The 17,328-nt window shown below is 56.4% G+C and overlaps 1 protein-coding gene across 1 annotated transcript in view; it reads right to left on the minus strand.

Moving 5' to 3' along the window:
• Window positions 1-508: 508 nt before the first annotated feature.
• Window positions 509-17,328, minus strand: part of CFAP46 (cilia and flagella associated protein 46) — a 118,538-nt gene continuing 101,718 nt past the window's right edge. Inside the window, 14 exon segments of the mRNA XM_010382769.2 lie at window positions 509-541; window positions 543-1,026; window positions 2,552-2,632; window positions 3,084-3,165; window positions 5,185-5,297; window positions 6,201-6,303; window positions 6,624-6,659; window positions 6,735-6,795; window positions 6,895-6,965; window positions 14,315-14,482; window positions 15,026-15,105; window positions 15,662-15,783; window positions 16,310-16,440; window positions 17,209-17,285. Coding sequence (XP_010381071.2) covers window positions 509-541; window positions 543-1,026; window positions 2,552-2,632; window positions 3,084-3,165; window positions 5,185-5,297; window positions 6,201-6,303; window positions 6,624-6,659; window positions 6,735-6,795; window positions 6,895-6,965; window positions 14,315-14,482; window positions 15,026-15,105; window positions 15,662-15,783; window positions 16,310-16,440; window positions 17,209-17,285 — 1,642 coding nt within the window.

The raw sequence follows: 17,328 nt of genomic DNA on the forward strand, positions 1-17,328 counted from the left end.
AGGCTCACACTCTGGCCCTTCAAGGCTGTCCTGGGCCTTCCCCTGTTCTTGGCCAGAGCCCATGTGTGTGGCCGGAGGGCAAGTCCCCAGCCCCATGGTCCTCCCGTGGACCAATACGCCCTTCGACCCCCCGCCCCCACCCATCTGCCTGCGTTGGGAGAGACATACCAGAAGTTCAGAAAGGCCATCTGGAAGGCACCTTTCTTCCCCCAGGAACGCCTGGATGCAGCAGCCCACCAGGAGTGTGCACGGAACAAAAGCATCTCCTCACGAGAAGCTCTACATGGTGCTTGCTGGCACAGACCGGGGCCCTGCACATGTGCAGGGGACGTGGCCTGGGCTGGAGTGAGCCCCACCCCCACCTCCACACTGGAAAGCTGCTGGGTTCAGGGGGCACATTTCTCGCGGGCCAGCGTCCCAGAAGGTGCTGGGCCAGGAGCCCCCCACCCGGAGCCTCAAGTCACAGAAACCACACACAGAGACTGGCTTTTGTTGTTTACTAAAACACTTAAATCAAAAACAGGCTCACAGTCCAAACAGTGCTTCTGGTCTAAGCAACTCAGCACTAGTGCCCGGTGCAGCACTGAGAGGCTCCATGTGCTGGGGCTCTGAGCCGTGCACCGGTCACCTGGAGGCCCTGCCGGGGGTGCCTCACCCCAGGGAAAGGTGGTTTTGCCGCCAGCATAGACAAGCCCCCCTGCTGTGGGAGCGGCTGCCTGGTGGGAAGTCACTGGGGAAGGATCTCTGGCTGAGGCTGCACCGAGGGCTGGGGAGAGGCCCAGGAAGGGGAGAGAGAGCTGGGAGCTGGGGATGGGAGCCAGGAGGTGGGGATGGGTTGGCAGAGGGGCAGAGCCAAGGGCAGAGGCAGGTGCTAGGGCCACAGCAGCTGACGGGAGGCAGGTCCAGGCCTGTGCTAGCCAATGGCGTGGTGCGGCAGCCCGTACAGGACCAAGTTGAGCGTGGTGGGAAGGAGCTCGGAGCTCTGGAGCAGTGGCAGCTTGTCCTTCAAGATCTGAGAAACCTCCTCTGTGGAGAAAGGGTGGGAGCTGTGAATCCTGAGGCCCTGCAGGACGTCCAGCCCGGTGAGGGCCAAGGCACAGGTGCGGGGCGTGGTGGCGGCTCCGACTGAGGGCGCTGTGGGGAACACACTGCCATTCGCCAGGCCTCCCAGGTGCCTCCACCACCTGCACCCCTCCCGCACCGAGGTGTCCAGGCCCGCACAGCCGGGTGATGGCACCAGGACGGGACCTCCTAACCCGAAGTCCAATGTCCCCCCTCTACCCCTCGGCCAGGCGAGCTGCTCCGCTTGGGGGCGCCCATCTAGGGTGTGGCTGTGGCCTTAGCAGGGTTGCCTTGCAGGGAGCAGCGTCCTCTGCCCCTTTTGAACAGTGTCAGTCACCCGGGCTCGTGCCTGCGTTGCAGGGACCAGAACTTGCAGGTCACCACTGAGCAGCAGCAGCTGAACAGCCGGCCTGGCTCTGCCCTTCCCCAATTCCCCTGCAGAGCACCGTGTGGGCCTCACACCAGCCACACCACCGCAGCATCTGTGTCTGCATCATCTGTGTCTGCGGCATCCGTGTCTGCGGCATCCGTGTCTGCGCCCTGCTCTGCGTTTGCAGGGATGAGTGTGGGTTCTGTCCGCCTTCCTCCTGCTCCTCGCTCCCTCCCTCCCCCGACAAGTAGGGATCCTTGGGCCCGGCATCCCCGGACCGTGGACCACGTGCTCTTTACACAATAAATTCCTGGTGAGCGGTGGATACTGAAAGCCTTGTGGGAAGCCTTCTCAGTCAGGGCAGACCACCCCTTCCGTGCACTGCCGAGCGCCTCAACTCGGGGTCCCAGGAAGCTCCTCTGTGGCTGCTCCCGCCTCACCGTGCAGGAGGGTTTCGCTGACTCTGAAGGATGGCTGGGTGGGGTTCTGCCTGTCCATGTTTGAGAACAGACCATGTCCCGTGCCCCTTCCCGACTTTTGCCCTGTGAGGTCCAGAGAGGGACGGATGCTGGGTGCCATGTGACAGGCAGGCTGCTCTCCAGGAGGCCAATGGGACACACCCCTCAACCCACGAATTCCTCTTCCTGGCTGGGACTCCCGGCCACATCCGTGGCCATCGGGTGCTGTGCTGCAGGCTGTCGGCCCCTGCGAGTCCTTGTCTGGGGAGGGGCCAGGTACAGCTGCCACCTGGATTTCCCGCTGGTTCCCAGAGAGCCCCTGGGCTCAAGGGGATTGTGTGACTGGAGCTGTCAGCGAGGAATCAGCTCTCTGATGACCGCAATGCTCTCCCTCTGGGTTCTGGAGCCACGTGCCATCGAGGGGCCGTCGCTGCCGAGGGGTGTGCCACTGTGGGGGGCTGGGGCAGCGCAGAGACGCGGGCAACTTCCAGGCAAGAACAAGCCCTCCCTCTTTCCGGCTCCTAGTTAATGTCGGGAGTCCCAGTTCCCCATGGAGAAGCAGAGACACCTGTCCCCGCAGGGCTGTGGGGTGCACATGCCCCACGGGCAGCGGCTGCGGAGGGTGCTGAAGGCTGCGGGGTGCAGGCTGCCCCTCCCCTACCTTGGTTCGCCGCCTCTTCGCCGCTCATCTTCTGAAGGAGGCGCACCGTTTCTCCAACCGGCTTCCCGACAGCCAACAGATCTAGGAGAGAAGCACCCCCTCAGGCAGGCATGGACACCCTGGCAGCCTTGCTGAAGGGGTGCGGGACAAGCCCGGGGTGCCTGGGGCCCACGCACTTTCCCACAAGATGCTGGCCCGCAGCGCGTTGTCCTGCAGCAGTGTCGGCCACTGGTTTGCCAGGATGCTCTTGACACCCACCAGGCTCAGCAGGATGGCTGCCTCGACCGGCTCCTCCAGGGACAGCTGTGAGGCGCTGTGGAGACCTGGCTCCCGTGGGCTGGCGCCAGGGGCCCAGCCGAGTCGCCCCCTCCCCATGCACACCTCACCAATTGCTGGAACGTATGTGTGCCCCGACAGCTCTCGCCGTTCTTGAAACCCGCCCCCACAGGCCCCTGCTCCCTCGTGGGTCCCACGCCCATCTGACCTCTCCATCCTCAGCACCCCCGCCCATCCACTCCGAGCAGCCAGGCACCTCCTGTGCTCCATGCTCTCCATGTGCCGCCTCAAGCTCTGGTAGGACCGCGCCAGGTCCAGCAGGACCACCACCTGGCACTCTGCCGGGATGGGAAGGGTGGGAAGGGTGGCTCAGCAGCCTTGGCCCGACACGGGAAGTGGGGGTGGGGGTATGGGCAAGTGGGGCCTGCACTCCCAGGACACGATAGGACATGGCACGCTGGCCACTCAGTTCCAGGCTCTGACCTCATGACCTTCTGGTTCTTTGCAGGGACTCCCTGGCCACAGTGGACCTGGCCAGCATCAGGAGCCCAGGCCCTTCACAGCCTCCTCCAGGTGATTGTGCTAGGCAACAGGAAGTGTGGGAAGCCCACCTGGGCCCCCCAGCTTCCTCGGCGCCCCCACCATGCCTGGACACCCTGGCACCCCACATGAATGAGGTGTATGAGGTGGAGCCCTCCCCAAGGATGGAGGGACGGGCTGCTGGGGGGCAGCACTGACTGGGGGCCGATGTGAGGGAACACATGCCCCTGTGTGGTGGAGACATGGGAGGCTCTTGGGGTGCAGGGGAGTCCTGGGCACTGGGGATGGGTTGGTCACCCTGGCCTGGGGCCTCCATGGAAGCAGGGACCGGGGGCCAGTGCAACCCTGGGCGTGCCTGCTGCGAGCCCTGTGGATGCCAGGGGACGGCTGCCCACTTCCACTGGCAGCCTGGCCGTTCCTGCTGAAAGGACACCCAGCTGTGTGAGTCCGAGGCTGTGGGGGAGTTGGGGGAGCCCTGGCGAGGCCTCTTCTGCTTTACTCACTGCCTCGCTTGGAGTCAAACTTTCAAAGAGGCCCGTTTCTAACTCCACCTAGGATGGGCTTCTGGCACCTCTGATGGCCAAGGCCCAGGCTTGCAGAGCAGAGTGGGGGTCCTGCTTGGCCCCACCCAAGTGCAGGCCCCAGGTGCCAGGTGCCACGGGACAAGTGTCCACACACCTGCTCTGCTCCATCAACGGGGCCCACATACCTCATGGGGGGCACAGCGCCTCCCAGGTCCCTGAAAGGCTCCCATCAACCCTGCACAGTGGGGTCGTCAGCAGCCCCACCAGAGAAAGTCACAGCAAGTGGGCTGGCCCTGCAAAGGGGCGTCCAGAGGGGGCATCCTGGTGGGGCTGCAGCCACAGGAGCTGAGTCTGAGTGGTGGCCTTGGCACAGAGCTGAGCCACGCCTGTCTCCTGACCGCTCAGCCTGCAGTGTTGAGTGGCTGCACCTGCTGTCCCCATCAGCACCACCCTCGGGCCATGGCGTGTGATGGGGTGATGTGCCCCCACACATGTGCTCTGCTCATGCCATGCCCCCAGCCTGCTGTGCCATCCCCACCTCCTGCCAAAAGACCCCCTTGTGCTGGAGCTGGCTGGGGTGTCACTGTGCCGGGCACGGCAGGACCACACCTGGCAGCCCCTCCACGGCTGGTGGACAGTGAAGGGGAAGGCAAGGCCCCAAGTGCCTATGGTTAGACTACAGGGGCCCTGAGAGAGGGGCTGTGACCAGTGAGGTCCTGAATTGCCCACCCCAGCCTTCCTGGGCTCCTGGGCCCAGCACTGACTCCTGGCCTGCCAGGTCTGAAAAGCCAGGCTGGGCGGAGTGGGGGCACTCAGAAATGAAGGATGGGAAGGCCAGAAGCTCCTGTGACTTCCACATCTGTGTGGGCCAGGCAGGGGGTGCAGGGGTGAGCAGAGGTCGTCCACCTACAGACAGGAGGGGCTGCGGCCACAGAGGGTGGGGACAGGAGGGGCTGCGGCCGCAGAGGGTGGGGGCAGGAGGGGGCTGCGGCCGCAGAGGGTGGGGGCAGGAGGGGGCTGGGACCGCAGAGGGTGGGGGCAGTAGGGGGCTGGGACCGCAGAGGGTGGGGGCAGTAGGGGCCTGCGGCCACAGAGGCGGGGAGTAGGAAGAGGCTGCAGCCACAGAGGGGGGGGGGCAGGAGGAGGCTGCGGCCACAGAGATTGGGGAGTAGGAAGGGGCTGTGGCCGCAGAGGGTGGGGGCAGCCCCAGTAGGTTACAGTGGCCCTGCTTTGTCCTCAGGCGAATTTGTCCTGTGCCCCTGGGGGAAGGGGTGCCAAGGCGACCCCTCTCACCTTGCAAGTTCATGGCGACCAATCTCTCCACTAATATATGGGACAGGAAGTTCTCCATCCCATAGAAGAAAAAGCCGCTACAGCTGCCCAGGGCCTGCTCCCACTGGGCCTGGCTGCAGAGAGAGGAGAGCACGGGTCAACAGTGCCCATGCACCTACGCCAGACCCCACTGTGTGTTCTTAAAGCAGGCCACATCCTGTGTGGTCCACGCCTGTCCCACTTGTGCATTCAACTGAACTTTCTTTCTTGTTCCCAATGCCCACGCCTCCCTCCTCTGTGCTCTGACCACAGGGGTTCTGACGGAGCCTAGTCAAGGGGACCCCCCCATGAGCACTGACTTCTGTGCTGAATGAACAGCCCTCCCTGGGCGGGGCTGGCTGCGGGAAGTGCTGGGGGCGCTTTCCCAATGGCCCAGCACATGGAGGTCAAGGCACCCCAGTACTCCAGGCAGGGGAGACAGTGACCAGACCAGGGTTCCCTCCTTCCATACATGACCCCAGCCCTGCCCCTGCAGCGCCCCTCTCTGCACACACTTGCCCCTGCACACACCTGCCCCTGTGCACACCTGCCCCTGCAGCCTCGCCCCTGGCATGGAGCCTGTGACATTGAGCGACCCCTCCCACCCGTGGCGCGCTCTCCCTGGTTGCTCTGGTTCCTTGCTGGCTGCTTGTGGACACCTCTGGACCACAGAACCCCGAGGGCATCTGGGGGCAGAGTCTGCGAGTGGTCTCTGGAGGGGCTGCAGTGCTGGTGGTGAAGAGGCAGCCCCTGCTGCTGGACCACGTGCTATCGGTGACCCTGGGGGCCCCAGGTTGCCATCTGTAAAGTGGGGTAACAGTGCCCCTCGCCCAGTCTCTGTGAGGACTCAAGGAGCTGGGTCTGTCTCAGCATCGCATGCTGTACCTGGTGGGACCTGCAGGGCAGACCCAGGGAGCCGGGGGTGGGGGCAGTGGCTCCCCGCTGGACCCTCGAGACCTGCCACACTGTAAACGACTCCTGGGAGCCCAGATCCGAACCTGGGAAAGTGCTTGCTTCCCAGATGTCCCACCCATCGCGAAGTGAATGTGTCTTGGAATCTTTCCAAAACGTCTTGGGTGACGCAGACAGGAGTCAGCATTTCTGCAAGGAGAACGGGGTGGGTACAGAGCACGGTACTTCATCAGACACACGTGTGCAGGGCCGGGGCCCTGGGGAGGGGCCACAGTGAATGCAGGCGGATGTGTCAGTGCCCTGCCGTGCCCTGTGGGGTGATGGTAGAACCAGGCCAGCCAGAGAGAAAACCCCAACAAATTAAAATATTTAAAGCCAAAACAGGGCAAGCACATATGCAGATTTTGGAGCCTCGAGGAGTGGGGCACCAGCTGCTGCCCACGACTGCAGGACGGCAGAAGGCCCGAGGCTGGCGTGTGCCTGAACAGGGAGCCCTGTGCAGCACCCACCTGGGCCCTGGGCCTCCTCGTATGGGTCCACGATGACTGGGTCCTGGTCAAGGAGAAATGGGAGCACAGGGTGGGGTCTCGGTCCCCCCACCGGGGCTCATCAAAGGATACACTTGAAGTTGTTGGAGTCGACTATGATGCAGTCAGCGGGGATGGTCCGGGGGACGCTGCCCTGCAACCACAGAGCAGGGTCACGCCAGGTGCAGGGACCAGGAGCCTGACCTCCAGCTGTGCCCACCAGCCCGATCCCCCACCACAGACTCCCACCTACCTTCCTGCTCTTCTTCACTAGGCTTCTCTTTTTGGGGTCTCTGCTTCTCCCCTCCTTTTTCACGCCACCTTCTGTTGAAGACAAGAAAGAGGCAAGCTCGATGCAGCCGTCTGGCCACACTGTCGGTTAATTTCATGTTATGCAAATTTCACTTCAATGAAAAAACACAAGTTGTGAAAATAAGCAATTTTAATTTTTGTAAAGTTGACATGGCAATAACTTCTGAAATGCAAAGGTTCACAGGGTTGGGGAAAGTCCTCAAGGAAGAACCACTCTCCAAAGGCTCCAAGGCCCACCTGGCCGGCCATTCACACACCCCACTAGGTACTCACCAGTGTGCCTGCCATGCCTGTGCCCCTCGCTGGTTCCAGGGCCTTCTGTACAGGGATTTACAACCTGCCCCTTTCTACACAAACACTTTCTTTTGCAGGCTCTGCGTAGACAGCCATGTGCCTGGGAAGGATGGCCACTTCCCTCCTGTTTGTGCCCCGTCTTTTCTTTCCTTTCTGTGTGCCTATGTTGGGGCCTCCAGCAGACAGCAGAATGGACGCACAGATGGGGCTCACTGCTTCACCCCCTTCAGAGAGAGGCTGCTTCTAAGGGAGCCCCATTAAGAAGGAGGCTCTCTCTAGCTTTTGATGGATTTATCAGGATGGGGCATTGCGTTCGGTTCCTGGCTCACAAAGTAAATGTGTGCATTTTATCAAATGCTTTCACCCTGCACTGACTGAAATGCTCACACGACGGTTCCTCTAGGACATCTGTAGTATTTTAAGGTTAAACTGGGGCCGGGCACAGTGTCTCACGCCTGTAATCTCAGTGTTTTGGGAGGCCGAGGTGGGAGGATCGCTTGAGCCCAGGAGTTCGAGACCAACCTGGGCAACATAGTTAGCTCCTGTTTCTAAAAAACACCTAGCCAGGAATGGTGTCCTCCACCTATAGTCCAGGCTATTCGGGAGGCTGAGGTGGGAGGATGGCTTGAGCCCAGGAGGTGGAGGCTGCAGTGAGCTGTGATTGTGTCACCACACTCCAGCCTGGGTGACAGAGCGAGACCCTGTCAGGAAGTGGGAAGAAGGGGAGAGAAAAGGCTAAACTGAGTGATGACAGCTTATCTTTTTATGTATTTTTTGTGCTGTTCTGGAGCATCTGGGAGGAGTTAGGCTGGCCTAGGGAAGGATGGGAGGAGCTGTCTACTTTTTCTGATACTGAGAAGATTTATCTAATGCTGACATGCTCTGTTTCTTGACAGTCTGGCAGAATTCAGTGGAAACGTGGAAAAAAGGATATATTTTTTGTAGGCAGACTTAAATCCATCGATGTCCTTTTTTATTGGTTATGAGACTATTCAGGTTTGCTTTATTCCTGGCATCTGAAAGTGTTTTCTCCTAGTATTTTGTCCTTGCTGCCCAGGGGTTTTGCTATGTTGATTCAAAGTTGCTTGGAGGCTTCCATGTTCTCTTGTCGCCTCTGGTGCGTCGTTAGGGCTGTGTCTCTTTCCGTTTCTGGCTTTCTTGGTGGCTCTTCTCTGTGGCATCTCTGTTTCCTTGGCGTCATCTTGGGTACTTTCTGCATGTGCTCCTCTGCTCACCCTGTGATTATTCTGCCTCCTTGCTCTGACTTCTTTTTTTTTTTTTTATTTTTTTTTGAGACGGAGTCTCGCTCTGTCGCCCAGGCTGGAGTGCCGTGCATCTCGGCTCACTGCAAGCTCCGCCTCCCGGGTTCCCGTCATTCTCCTGCCTCAGCCTCCCGAGTAGCTGGGACTACAGGCGCTGCCACCTCGTCAGGCTAGTTTTTTGTATTTTTTAGTAGAGACGGGGTTTCACCGTGTTAGCCAGGATGGTCTCGATCTCTGGACCTCGTGATCCGCCCGCCTCGGCCTCCCACAGTGCTGGGATCACAGGCGGGAGCCACCGCCCTGGCCAACTCTGACTTCTTAAATCAGGTGCTGAGCTTCCGAATTCCTGGTGCTCTTCCTGTTCTAACAACGACATTTACAGCTGCAACACCTTCAAAGTTATGTTTAGCAACATCTCACTAGTTTTTGACATTTCCATGATCATTTCATTTCTTCTGAGTCCCATGAGATATCTAGAAGTGTGGTCTTGAATTTTCAAGTGTGCGAGGATGGAAAAAAGTCTGCCTTGGACTGCTTTCCGCCCTCCTCACACTGGCCTCAGGTGTGGGCCGTCTGCCGGCGTCTGAGACACGGTGGGATCTGCTTCTCAATTTTGTGATTATTCCCAGCGTACTTGAAAAGATTGCAAATCACCCTTTTTGAGGTACAGAGTTCCATGTCTCTATTAAGCCAGGATTGTTAATTACATCACCCCGAATTCCCTCTTTTTGCTTTGTCTGTCAGACCCGTCAGTAATCCAGGCACAGTAAGATCTCCCAGCGTCGGGGCTGGTCAACGGCCGCACCCCGCAGTTTCTGCTTTTTATTGCTGCTTGTATTTGGAGGCTAGTTCACGTCTCTGAGGAGGTGGACCTTCGATTCTCATGGTGTCCATGTCCCTAATAATGCCGGGCTCTAAAGTCTGTTTCCCTCGTCAGACACCAGCCCTCCGGGTTACTCTTAAATATTTACTCATTTTCGCTTCTCTTGGTTTATCACTTGCAGTGGGCATGTTCCTGCAAAGGGCATGCAGCTGCATCCTCTTATCTCCCCTGTCGTCTCGTTAGCAGGGTTGGCCAATTTACTTTTTTTGATATACGACATAAATTGGCCAACTTCTACCATCTTACTGTTCTATTTTTATTTGTCCTGGTTTTCTACGTGTTTCTCCATTACTAGCTGTTGGATGCCTTGATTGAGGTAACTGGCCCATTCGTCTTCCTCATTCATTCTTCCTTCTCTATTCTTTGGGAGTTTGCACACCAGCTCTCTGGTGGTGCCCTTAGCGTTTTACCACGCGGTGCGGCCACACCTGGTGGCGCCCCAGACTCAGCGGTTCGTGGTGCCCCAGACTCAGTGGTTTGCGCCTGAGGACACTCAAGGCTCAGCCTATCTCTTCCTTTTGTGGCCGCTGGGTAATGCATTTCAAAAACACTTAGATCACCAGCAGCCTGGCTTTCAGTTACTCTGTGGTGAGGGTTCTGTTAGTTTCTGTGGCTGCCGTTAACCAATTACTACAAAATGGGGGCTAAACATGGCACCGCTTCCTCTCTGATGGTTCTGGGAATCGGAGGTCCGAATGGGGTTCACCGGGTCACAATGGCGCACCAGCCCGGCCACCTTCTTTCTGGAGGCTCCTGGGGAGAATCCGTTCCTGGTTCCCGGCCATGGTCTCCATCCTCACCATCAGCACTGCAGCCCCCAAGCTCTTTCTCTGGCCTTCCTGCTTCTCTCGTGTGAGGGCTTTGTCATCACCTGGGCCCTCCCATATCCACAGGATCACCTCCCATCTCAAGTCTGGAATCGTATCCGCAAAGCCCCAGAACCACGCGACGTCGCAGGCTCACAGGCACCGGGGCTGGGCCGTGGGCACCTCTGGGCGGCCTGTGTCCTGCCAGCCACACTGTTGTTAGAGTGTCTAGTCGGGCTGCTGCTTTCCTGTTCTGCCCCTGCCACAACAGTGGTGGCTGCGCCAGGCCGTGGGGAAGGGAAGGATGTTTCAATAAGCGATGCACAGACAGCTGGATCCCCTTGGAGAAAAAAACCTTAAACTCCACCTCCCACTCCACAGAGTCCATCTCAGATGGCAGTTAGGTGGAAACGTGAAAGGTGGAAAACGAAAGAAATGCATTTAGAGGATGTCATCGGAGAATATTTTCATGATCATGAGGTGAAGAAAGATTAAAAAAACCCCAAACACACCTAATGTCAAACCACAGCTAACAGTGAAAAGCACAAAGCTTTCACCTAAGATCAGAAACGAGGCAAGGAAGCCCACTCTTGACACTTCTGTTTAAACAGCGCTGGAAGTCCCTGCTGGAGCAGTCAGGAAAGAAAGAGAAATAGCAGGCTGGGCGCGGTGGCTCACGCCTGTAATCCCAACACTTTGGGAGGCCAAGGTGGGTGGATCACCTGAGGTCAGGAGTTTGAGACCAGCCTGACCAACATGGTGAAACCCCATCTCTACTAAAATTACAAAAATTAGCTGTGTGTGGTGGCGTGCACCTGTTATCCCAGCTACTTGGGAGGCTGAGGCAGGAGAATTGCTTGAACTCGGGAGGCGGAGGTTGCAGTGAGCTGAGATCATGCCACTGCACTCCAGCCTGGGCAACAGGGCGAGACTCCATCTCCAAAAGAAATAAAAAAAATTAAAAAAGAAAGAGAAATGACAGGACATACATCAGAAAAAAAGATGTGAAATTATCTGTTTGCAGATAACAAGCTCTTATATATATACAAGACCTCAAAGACTCTACCAGAAAACTGTTAGAACTAATAAATTAAGTAAAGTTGCAAGATACAAAATCAACATACAAAAATCAGTATTTCTATACATTACCAATGAACTATCTGATTAAGAAATTAAGAAAACCACCCTATTTCTAATAGCATCAGAAAGAATAAAATATTTAGGAATAAATTCAACTATGAAGTGAGAGATCTGTGCCTTGGAAACTGTAAGACACTGATGAAAGAAGCTGAAGGAGACATAAATAAATGGGAAGATATCCTGTGTTCTTTAATTGGAAGAATTAACATTTTTAAATGCCCATATTACCCAAAGCAATCTACAGATTCAATGCAGTATCAAAATTCCAATGGCATTTTTGACAGAAATAGAAAAGCAATCCTAAAATTTACAAGGAGCCACAAAAGACCCTGAATAATCAAAGCAATCCTGAGCAAGAACAAAGCTGGTGGCATCATATTACCTGGCTTGAAATTATGCTACAAAGCTATACTAATCAAAACAGTATGGCACTGTTATAAAAGCAGACACTGGGCCCGACACAAGAGAATGGAGGATCCAGAAATAAACCCACACATTCAGGGTCAATTGATATTTGATAAAGGTGCCAAGAACACCCAATGGGGAAATGACAGTCTCGTCAATAAATGGTGTTGGGGTAACCCAATATCCACACACAAGACAATGAGTTTGGAGCCTTATCTTACACCATCTACAAAAATCAATCCAAAATGGATTAAAGGCTTAAATGTAAGACCTGAAACCATAAAACTACTAGAAGAAAACACAGGAGAAAAGCTCCTTGACTGGGTCTTGGCAATGATTTTTTGGATATGACATCGAAATCATAAGCAACACAAGCAGAAATAAACATGTGAGATCATATCAAACTGAAAAGCTTCTGTATAGCTAAGGAAATAACACAATGCAAAAGTGATCTATGGAGTGGGAGAAAATGAATGTAGAATGTATATTTGATAAGGGATCAATAGCCTAAGTATATAAAGAACTCCTATAATTCAATAGTAAACAAACAAACAAACAACCCAGTCAAAGAATGGGCCAAGGACCTGAATGGACATTTCTCTAAAGAAGACACACACATGGCTAACAGGTTGATGAAAAGGTGACAGGTAAAGGTGATGACGGAGTAGCTCTCAGCCTTAACAAGATGACATCCTGCCATTTGCGACAACATGGATGAACCCCAAGGACATGATACAAAGTGAAAAAAGTGAGGCACTGAAAGCCAGAGGCTGCATGATTCCATATATATGAGGAATCTAAGAGTTCAGCTCACAGAAGCAGAGTGAGCGGTGGCTGCCAGGGGCTGGGGGAGTGAGAGGTGCCAGCCAAGGGTGTAAAGCCCTGGTGGTGCAGGACGAGGAAGCTCCGCTGACCCTCACGGCACAGGGCACACAGCACACTTAATGTGATTATGGATATGGTTGGGTTGAAATATACTATCTTGCTATTTCTTTTTTATTTTTCCTATCTGTTCTCTCTTCCCTTTTTTTCTGTGTTTTTGGATTAAGGGGGTGCTTATGATTCCATTTCATCTTCTTCATTATGTATTTGCTATAAACTCGGGGGGGGGAGTTGTTTGTTTTTCTTGTTGTTTTGTTTTTATTGATTACTTGAGGATGTATAGTTTATAACTTTATCACAGTCTATCTTCAAGTAATATTATACCACTGTCTCCAGAGGATGGAGCCTTTACATACTTTGCTTCTACTCCCTCCCTCTCATCTTTGGTGCTGTTGTTATTCATTTCACATTTATGTTATAAAACCCCATACCATTATTATTTTCTTTTGCTCTAAACTTTTTGCTCAAAAACATCTTAAAGAGATTTTGAAAATAAAGAAGTTTTAAGTGTTTATCCGTCTTTTCACTGTTTTCAGAGCTGTCTCTTTCCCTGGCCTCGCACACAGGCGGTGGCCGTCTTCCTGCCAGGGGCTCTGCAGATCTCGGAGTGGCCGTTCCTCGCAGCTCTCTCCTTCTGGGCATCCCGCCCTGCACGTTGTAGCTGTCGGTTTCCCCAGACTCCAAACTGCCTGTCCTCAACTTGGGGAGACCCCTGGGCTCTTCCCGCCCCCCCTCCCAACAATGTTGTGACCTGGAAACTCCCCAGGGGGTAAGAGCCGGGGGGGGCCGCCGTGGCACTCACCAGCCAACCCCTCTTTCAAGGATTCCCGTCCTGCGTGGCCTGCTGGTCAGTGTTTGAAACCCTCATTTCATGTGTTTTTCTCTGGTTCATAGTTATCTCAGCTGGAAGGACAAATCTGGTCCACGTTACTTCATCTGAGATGGAAGCAAAAGTCCAATCTATTTATTTTTAATTTTGATATTGAAGTGCCACATATATGCAGAAAACTGCACATACCGCAAGTGTAGGGCTTGGGGAAGTTTCACAAACCGGGCACGTCTGCACAGCCAGCACCCAGTCACAGAATGCTGTCACCCCCGAATCCCAGCCGAGGTCAGGGCCTTCCGCGCTCTCCCCTCATTGCTCTTCACAGTCTGAGTGATTAACGGAGAGGCTGGCTGTTTACTACACATCTGGTCTCCTCCTTTGAAACAGATGTTTGTGGGGGCAAGAACAGCATTAAGTTTGTCTTCCCTGTGTGTTGGCACCAGGATACTGGCACATAGCAGGTATTTTATAAACAGTTTTGAGTGTTTATATATATACATACATATTTTATTTTTGACAGGGTCTCACTCTGTTGCCCAGGCTGGAGTGCAGTGGTGCCATCTCAGCTCCCCAAAGCCTCCGTCTCCCAGGCTCAAACCATCCTCCTGAGTGGCTGGGACCACAGGTGCACACCACCATGCCCAGCTAATTTTAAAATTTCTTGTAGAGATGCACTCTTGCCATGTTGCCCAGATTGGTGAGTGTTTATATCCTATAAATATCTTTGAATGAATAAATGCCTAGAAAAATGTTGCAACATTTGATGATTATTTTTTGATAGGAGCTAACATTGTTTCATCTGAAAAATAAATATTTCTATTTTAAAATTAGACATTAAGGTGGCTAAGGGCAGTCCCTACCTGGCTCTTCTTGATGGAGGCGATTCCACAACATTTGAAGAGAAAATTCTCGTGACACAGAGGAAATTGTCGCTTCATCAAACACAGAGAGGCCTTCCAGTGGCAGCTCCAGGAGATGCCTGTCTGCAACCAAGATGATCTTATCCGCAACCTCGGGCTGGACTGTGTCTGGGAAACAGCCGGGCAGGGAGATCAGCTCCTGAAGACGGGACCCCTCCCACGGGGCCGCAAGGCTCCGTCTCCTGACTTGACTGCTGGGCACTGGGAAAGGCTGGCAGCCTGCCTCGACTCCATGCCACCTTCTCCTCCAGATGCCCCAGAACGGGGTGAGGAACAGCCTCCCATCATGCCTGTCCCTACACATGATTTGTTTTGTTAGCAAGCACGCGTGGTGTGGCGGGGCTGCCAATCCACCACGCGAGGGAGCCGTGCTGGCTTCCGTGGTGCTCTCAGGGGGCTTGGCACAGAGCCTCCTACCCGGAGCCTCCTATCCGGAAAGGCACGGACCCTCCTACCCGGTCCGTGGCTGTGCACAGAACCTTCCAGGGACCCTATGCGCAGGGAGGCCTCAGAGGGAGGGGCTGCAGGGCTTGTGGGGCTCCTGGGCTCCTGACCCCCCTTGGCGTTCCTGGATGGGTGGGTGGATCCCAACCCCACCTCTTCTGGCAGGACAAGTACCCCGGGCTGGGCGGCCGCACCCACCCCACTCACTGTGTCCTGTGGACATTTTCCTCTCCTTGTCTTTGCCCTTCGACTTCCCTGAATCGGCAACGACCGCGGGCATCTGCACTCTGAAAATCAGGTGATATATTCGAAAAGAGACAGATAACTGATAGATAACAGAAACAGACAGATAACAAACGCTTGGAATACAGGCGACCCCTCCTCAGCCTGTTTCACTCTAAGGCAGCAGCGCCACGAATCCCCACGCTCACTTCTGGGATGGTCCCACTGAGGTGGGGCTGGGATGAGCCACAGGATTTCGGGATCATCTCTGATCTGATCCACCAGCCAAGCTAAACGGTGCCAGGTGTCTGTCCCTCTGCCTTCCTTCCCACCCCAAATCAAAGGAGCCCGGGCGGTCCCTCGGAGGTGCTTGCCGTCCCACCCCACTTTTGGGCCGGGGGCTGGAGGGGCCATGGGGAGTGGGCAGTGGGCAGTACTCCTCCAGGCAGGAATGGAGGCAGAACCAGGAAGAACTGCTTCCTGGGAGCAGGCGGGCGGCGCGGAGTCTGGAACAAAGGCGGCCGAGAAGGCACAGCAAGCACACGTGGTTGGCCACGGCACTGGACACACGTGTCCATGCATGAGTGTGGTGGGGAGCGGCTGCAACGTCATCCCTGGTACCTGGCCTCGGAGAGGCTGAGCAGGGGGAAGAGCGGCTGCAGAAGCTCCTCCAGGGGCCCCAGGATGCTGCTGAGCCTCTGCACAGGGCACTCCTTCTCTTCCACCTGGAGGCCTTCTGGCTCCTACTCAACCCAAACAAGAGGCCCCCATAGCAAAGAGGGTGCATGGCCCAGACCGCACGCGGGCCAGACCCCTGCGGAAAGGCCGAGCTCCTGCCCCTTCTGTGAACAGCGTGGTGGACAAGGGCGCCTGGCTCGGTAATGAGGGCCCCACAGCACCTGGCCCATCCTCTGGAGGGTCACCCTGAGACCCCAGCCCCCACCCACTCCTCTGCCCGCACCATGGAGGGTCCCGCCGGTGGGGACAGCTGGGCATGAGTGACCCTGAGCTCTGCAGAGCAGTCGGCCGGGTCCCTCCTTTTTGTCTGCACTTCAGGGATCAGACAAGGCCAAGGAGTCCAAGGAGTGAGTTCTCCCCCGACATGGAACTTGGCCTGGGAGTTGGGCAGTGCCTGGGTGTCGGGATGGCCCAAGCCCTACAGCAGCCTGGCTTAGCGCCCCGCCCCTCCCCCCACCTCGCTGGGGTCCTGGCTCTCAGGGGTGGGGCAGAGGGTCCTGGCAGGGTGGCTTGGAGTCTGGAGGGCCTCACCGAGCCTGCGTTCAGGGCCATGTCCTCATTGTACACCTGGGCCTGGGTCTGCTTCCGGAACTGCTGGGCGCAGGCCAGCAGGTGGGAGAAGGCGGTGGGACTCATGGCCAGACGCATCACCTTGCAGAAGCCTGCAGGAACGTGGACACACCCTCTGTCGCTGCCCAGGCCTGAGGACGGCAGCTGGATGGTGCGTGGTGAGCAATGGGAAAAGGGCTGCTGTCTCGCAAGAAAGGCTGCATGGATGGAAGTCCCTTCCGCCATGTGGGGTCCCCTGGCCGCACGCCGTGGAGGGTTACTGCCACATCATTGTGCAGCCAGCGGATGGGCCTCCGGGCCCCAGGGAAGCACACGCCCCGTCTACATCTGTTTCCAGAATGTCACAGGCTCTACAGACCCCTCCATCCCTGTGGGTGGAGGGCGGGGAGAGGCCACGCCTCCAGGACCCCAGGGGCTCCCTGGTGGGCCTTCAGTTTCTGAAAGGAAAGGGCCCTTGTGCAGGGAGCTCTAAGGCGTAGTGGGCATCAGCGCTGCTCCCGCCCCTGCTCCCACCCCTGCTCCCATCCCGCCCCCATGCTCCCCTCCCCTCGCTCCCCTCCCCCCCGCTCTGCGTCCCTCCTGCCCACCTCCCCTCCCCCACCATTCCCCTCCCCCTCCATTCCCCTCCTGTCCCACTCCCCTCCCCTGCTCCCCTCCCCCTCCCACCCCTGCTCCCTGCCACCTCTTGCCCCTGCTCCCACCTCCGCTCCCCTCCCCCTCCCCCTCCTGCTTCTGCTCCTCTCCCCCCTCTTTTGCTCCCCCCTCCCACCCCTGTTCCCCTCCCCACTCTCGCCCCTGCTCCCTGTGCCCTGCTCCCTCCCGCTCCTCCTCCCCACTCCCCACCACGCAGCCCTGCTCACCTCCCACCGGCTGCACCTTTCCTTTGGCTGCAGTAATGAACTTGGGTTTCTCATAGGCAGCACCGTATAGACAGGACCTGTGGCAGGACGCGGGCCAGGGTCGCAGGCACGCCAGGATGG

The sequence above is a fragment of the Rhinopithecus roxellana genome, chromosome 11 (assembly GCF_007565055.1).
Source record: "Rhinopithecus roxellana isolate Shanxi Qingling chromosome 11, ASM756505v1, whole genome shotgun sequence".
Taxonomy (NCBI): Eukaryota; Metazoa; Chordata; class Mammalia; order Primates; family Cercopithecidae; genus Rhinopithecus; species Rhinopithecus roxellana.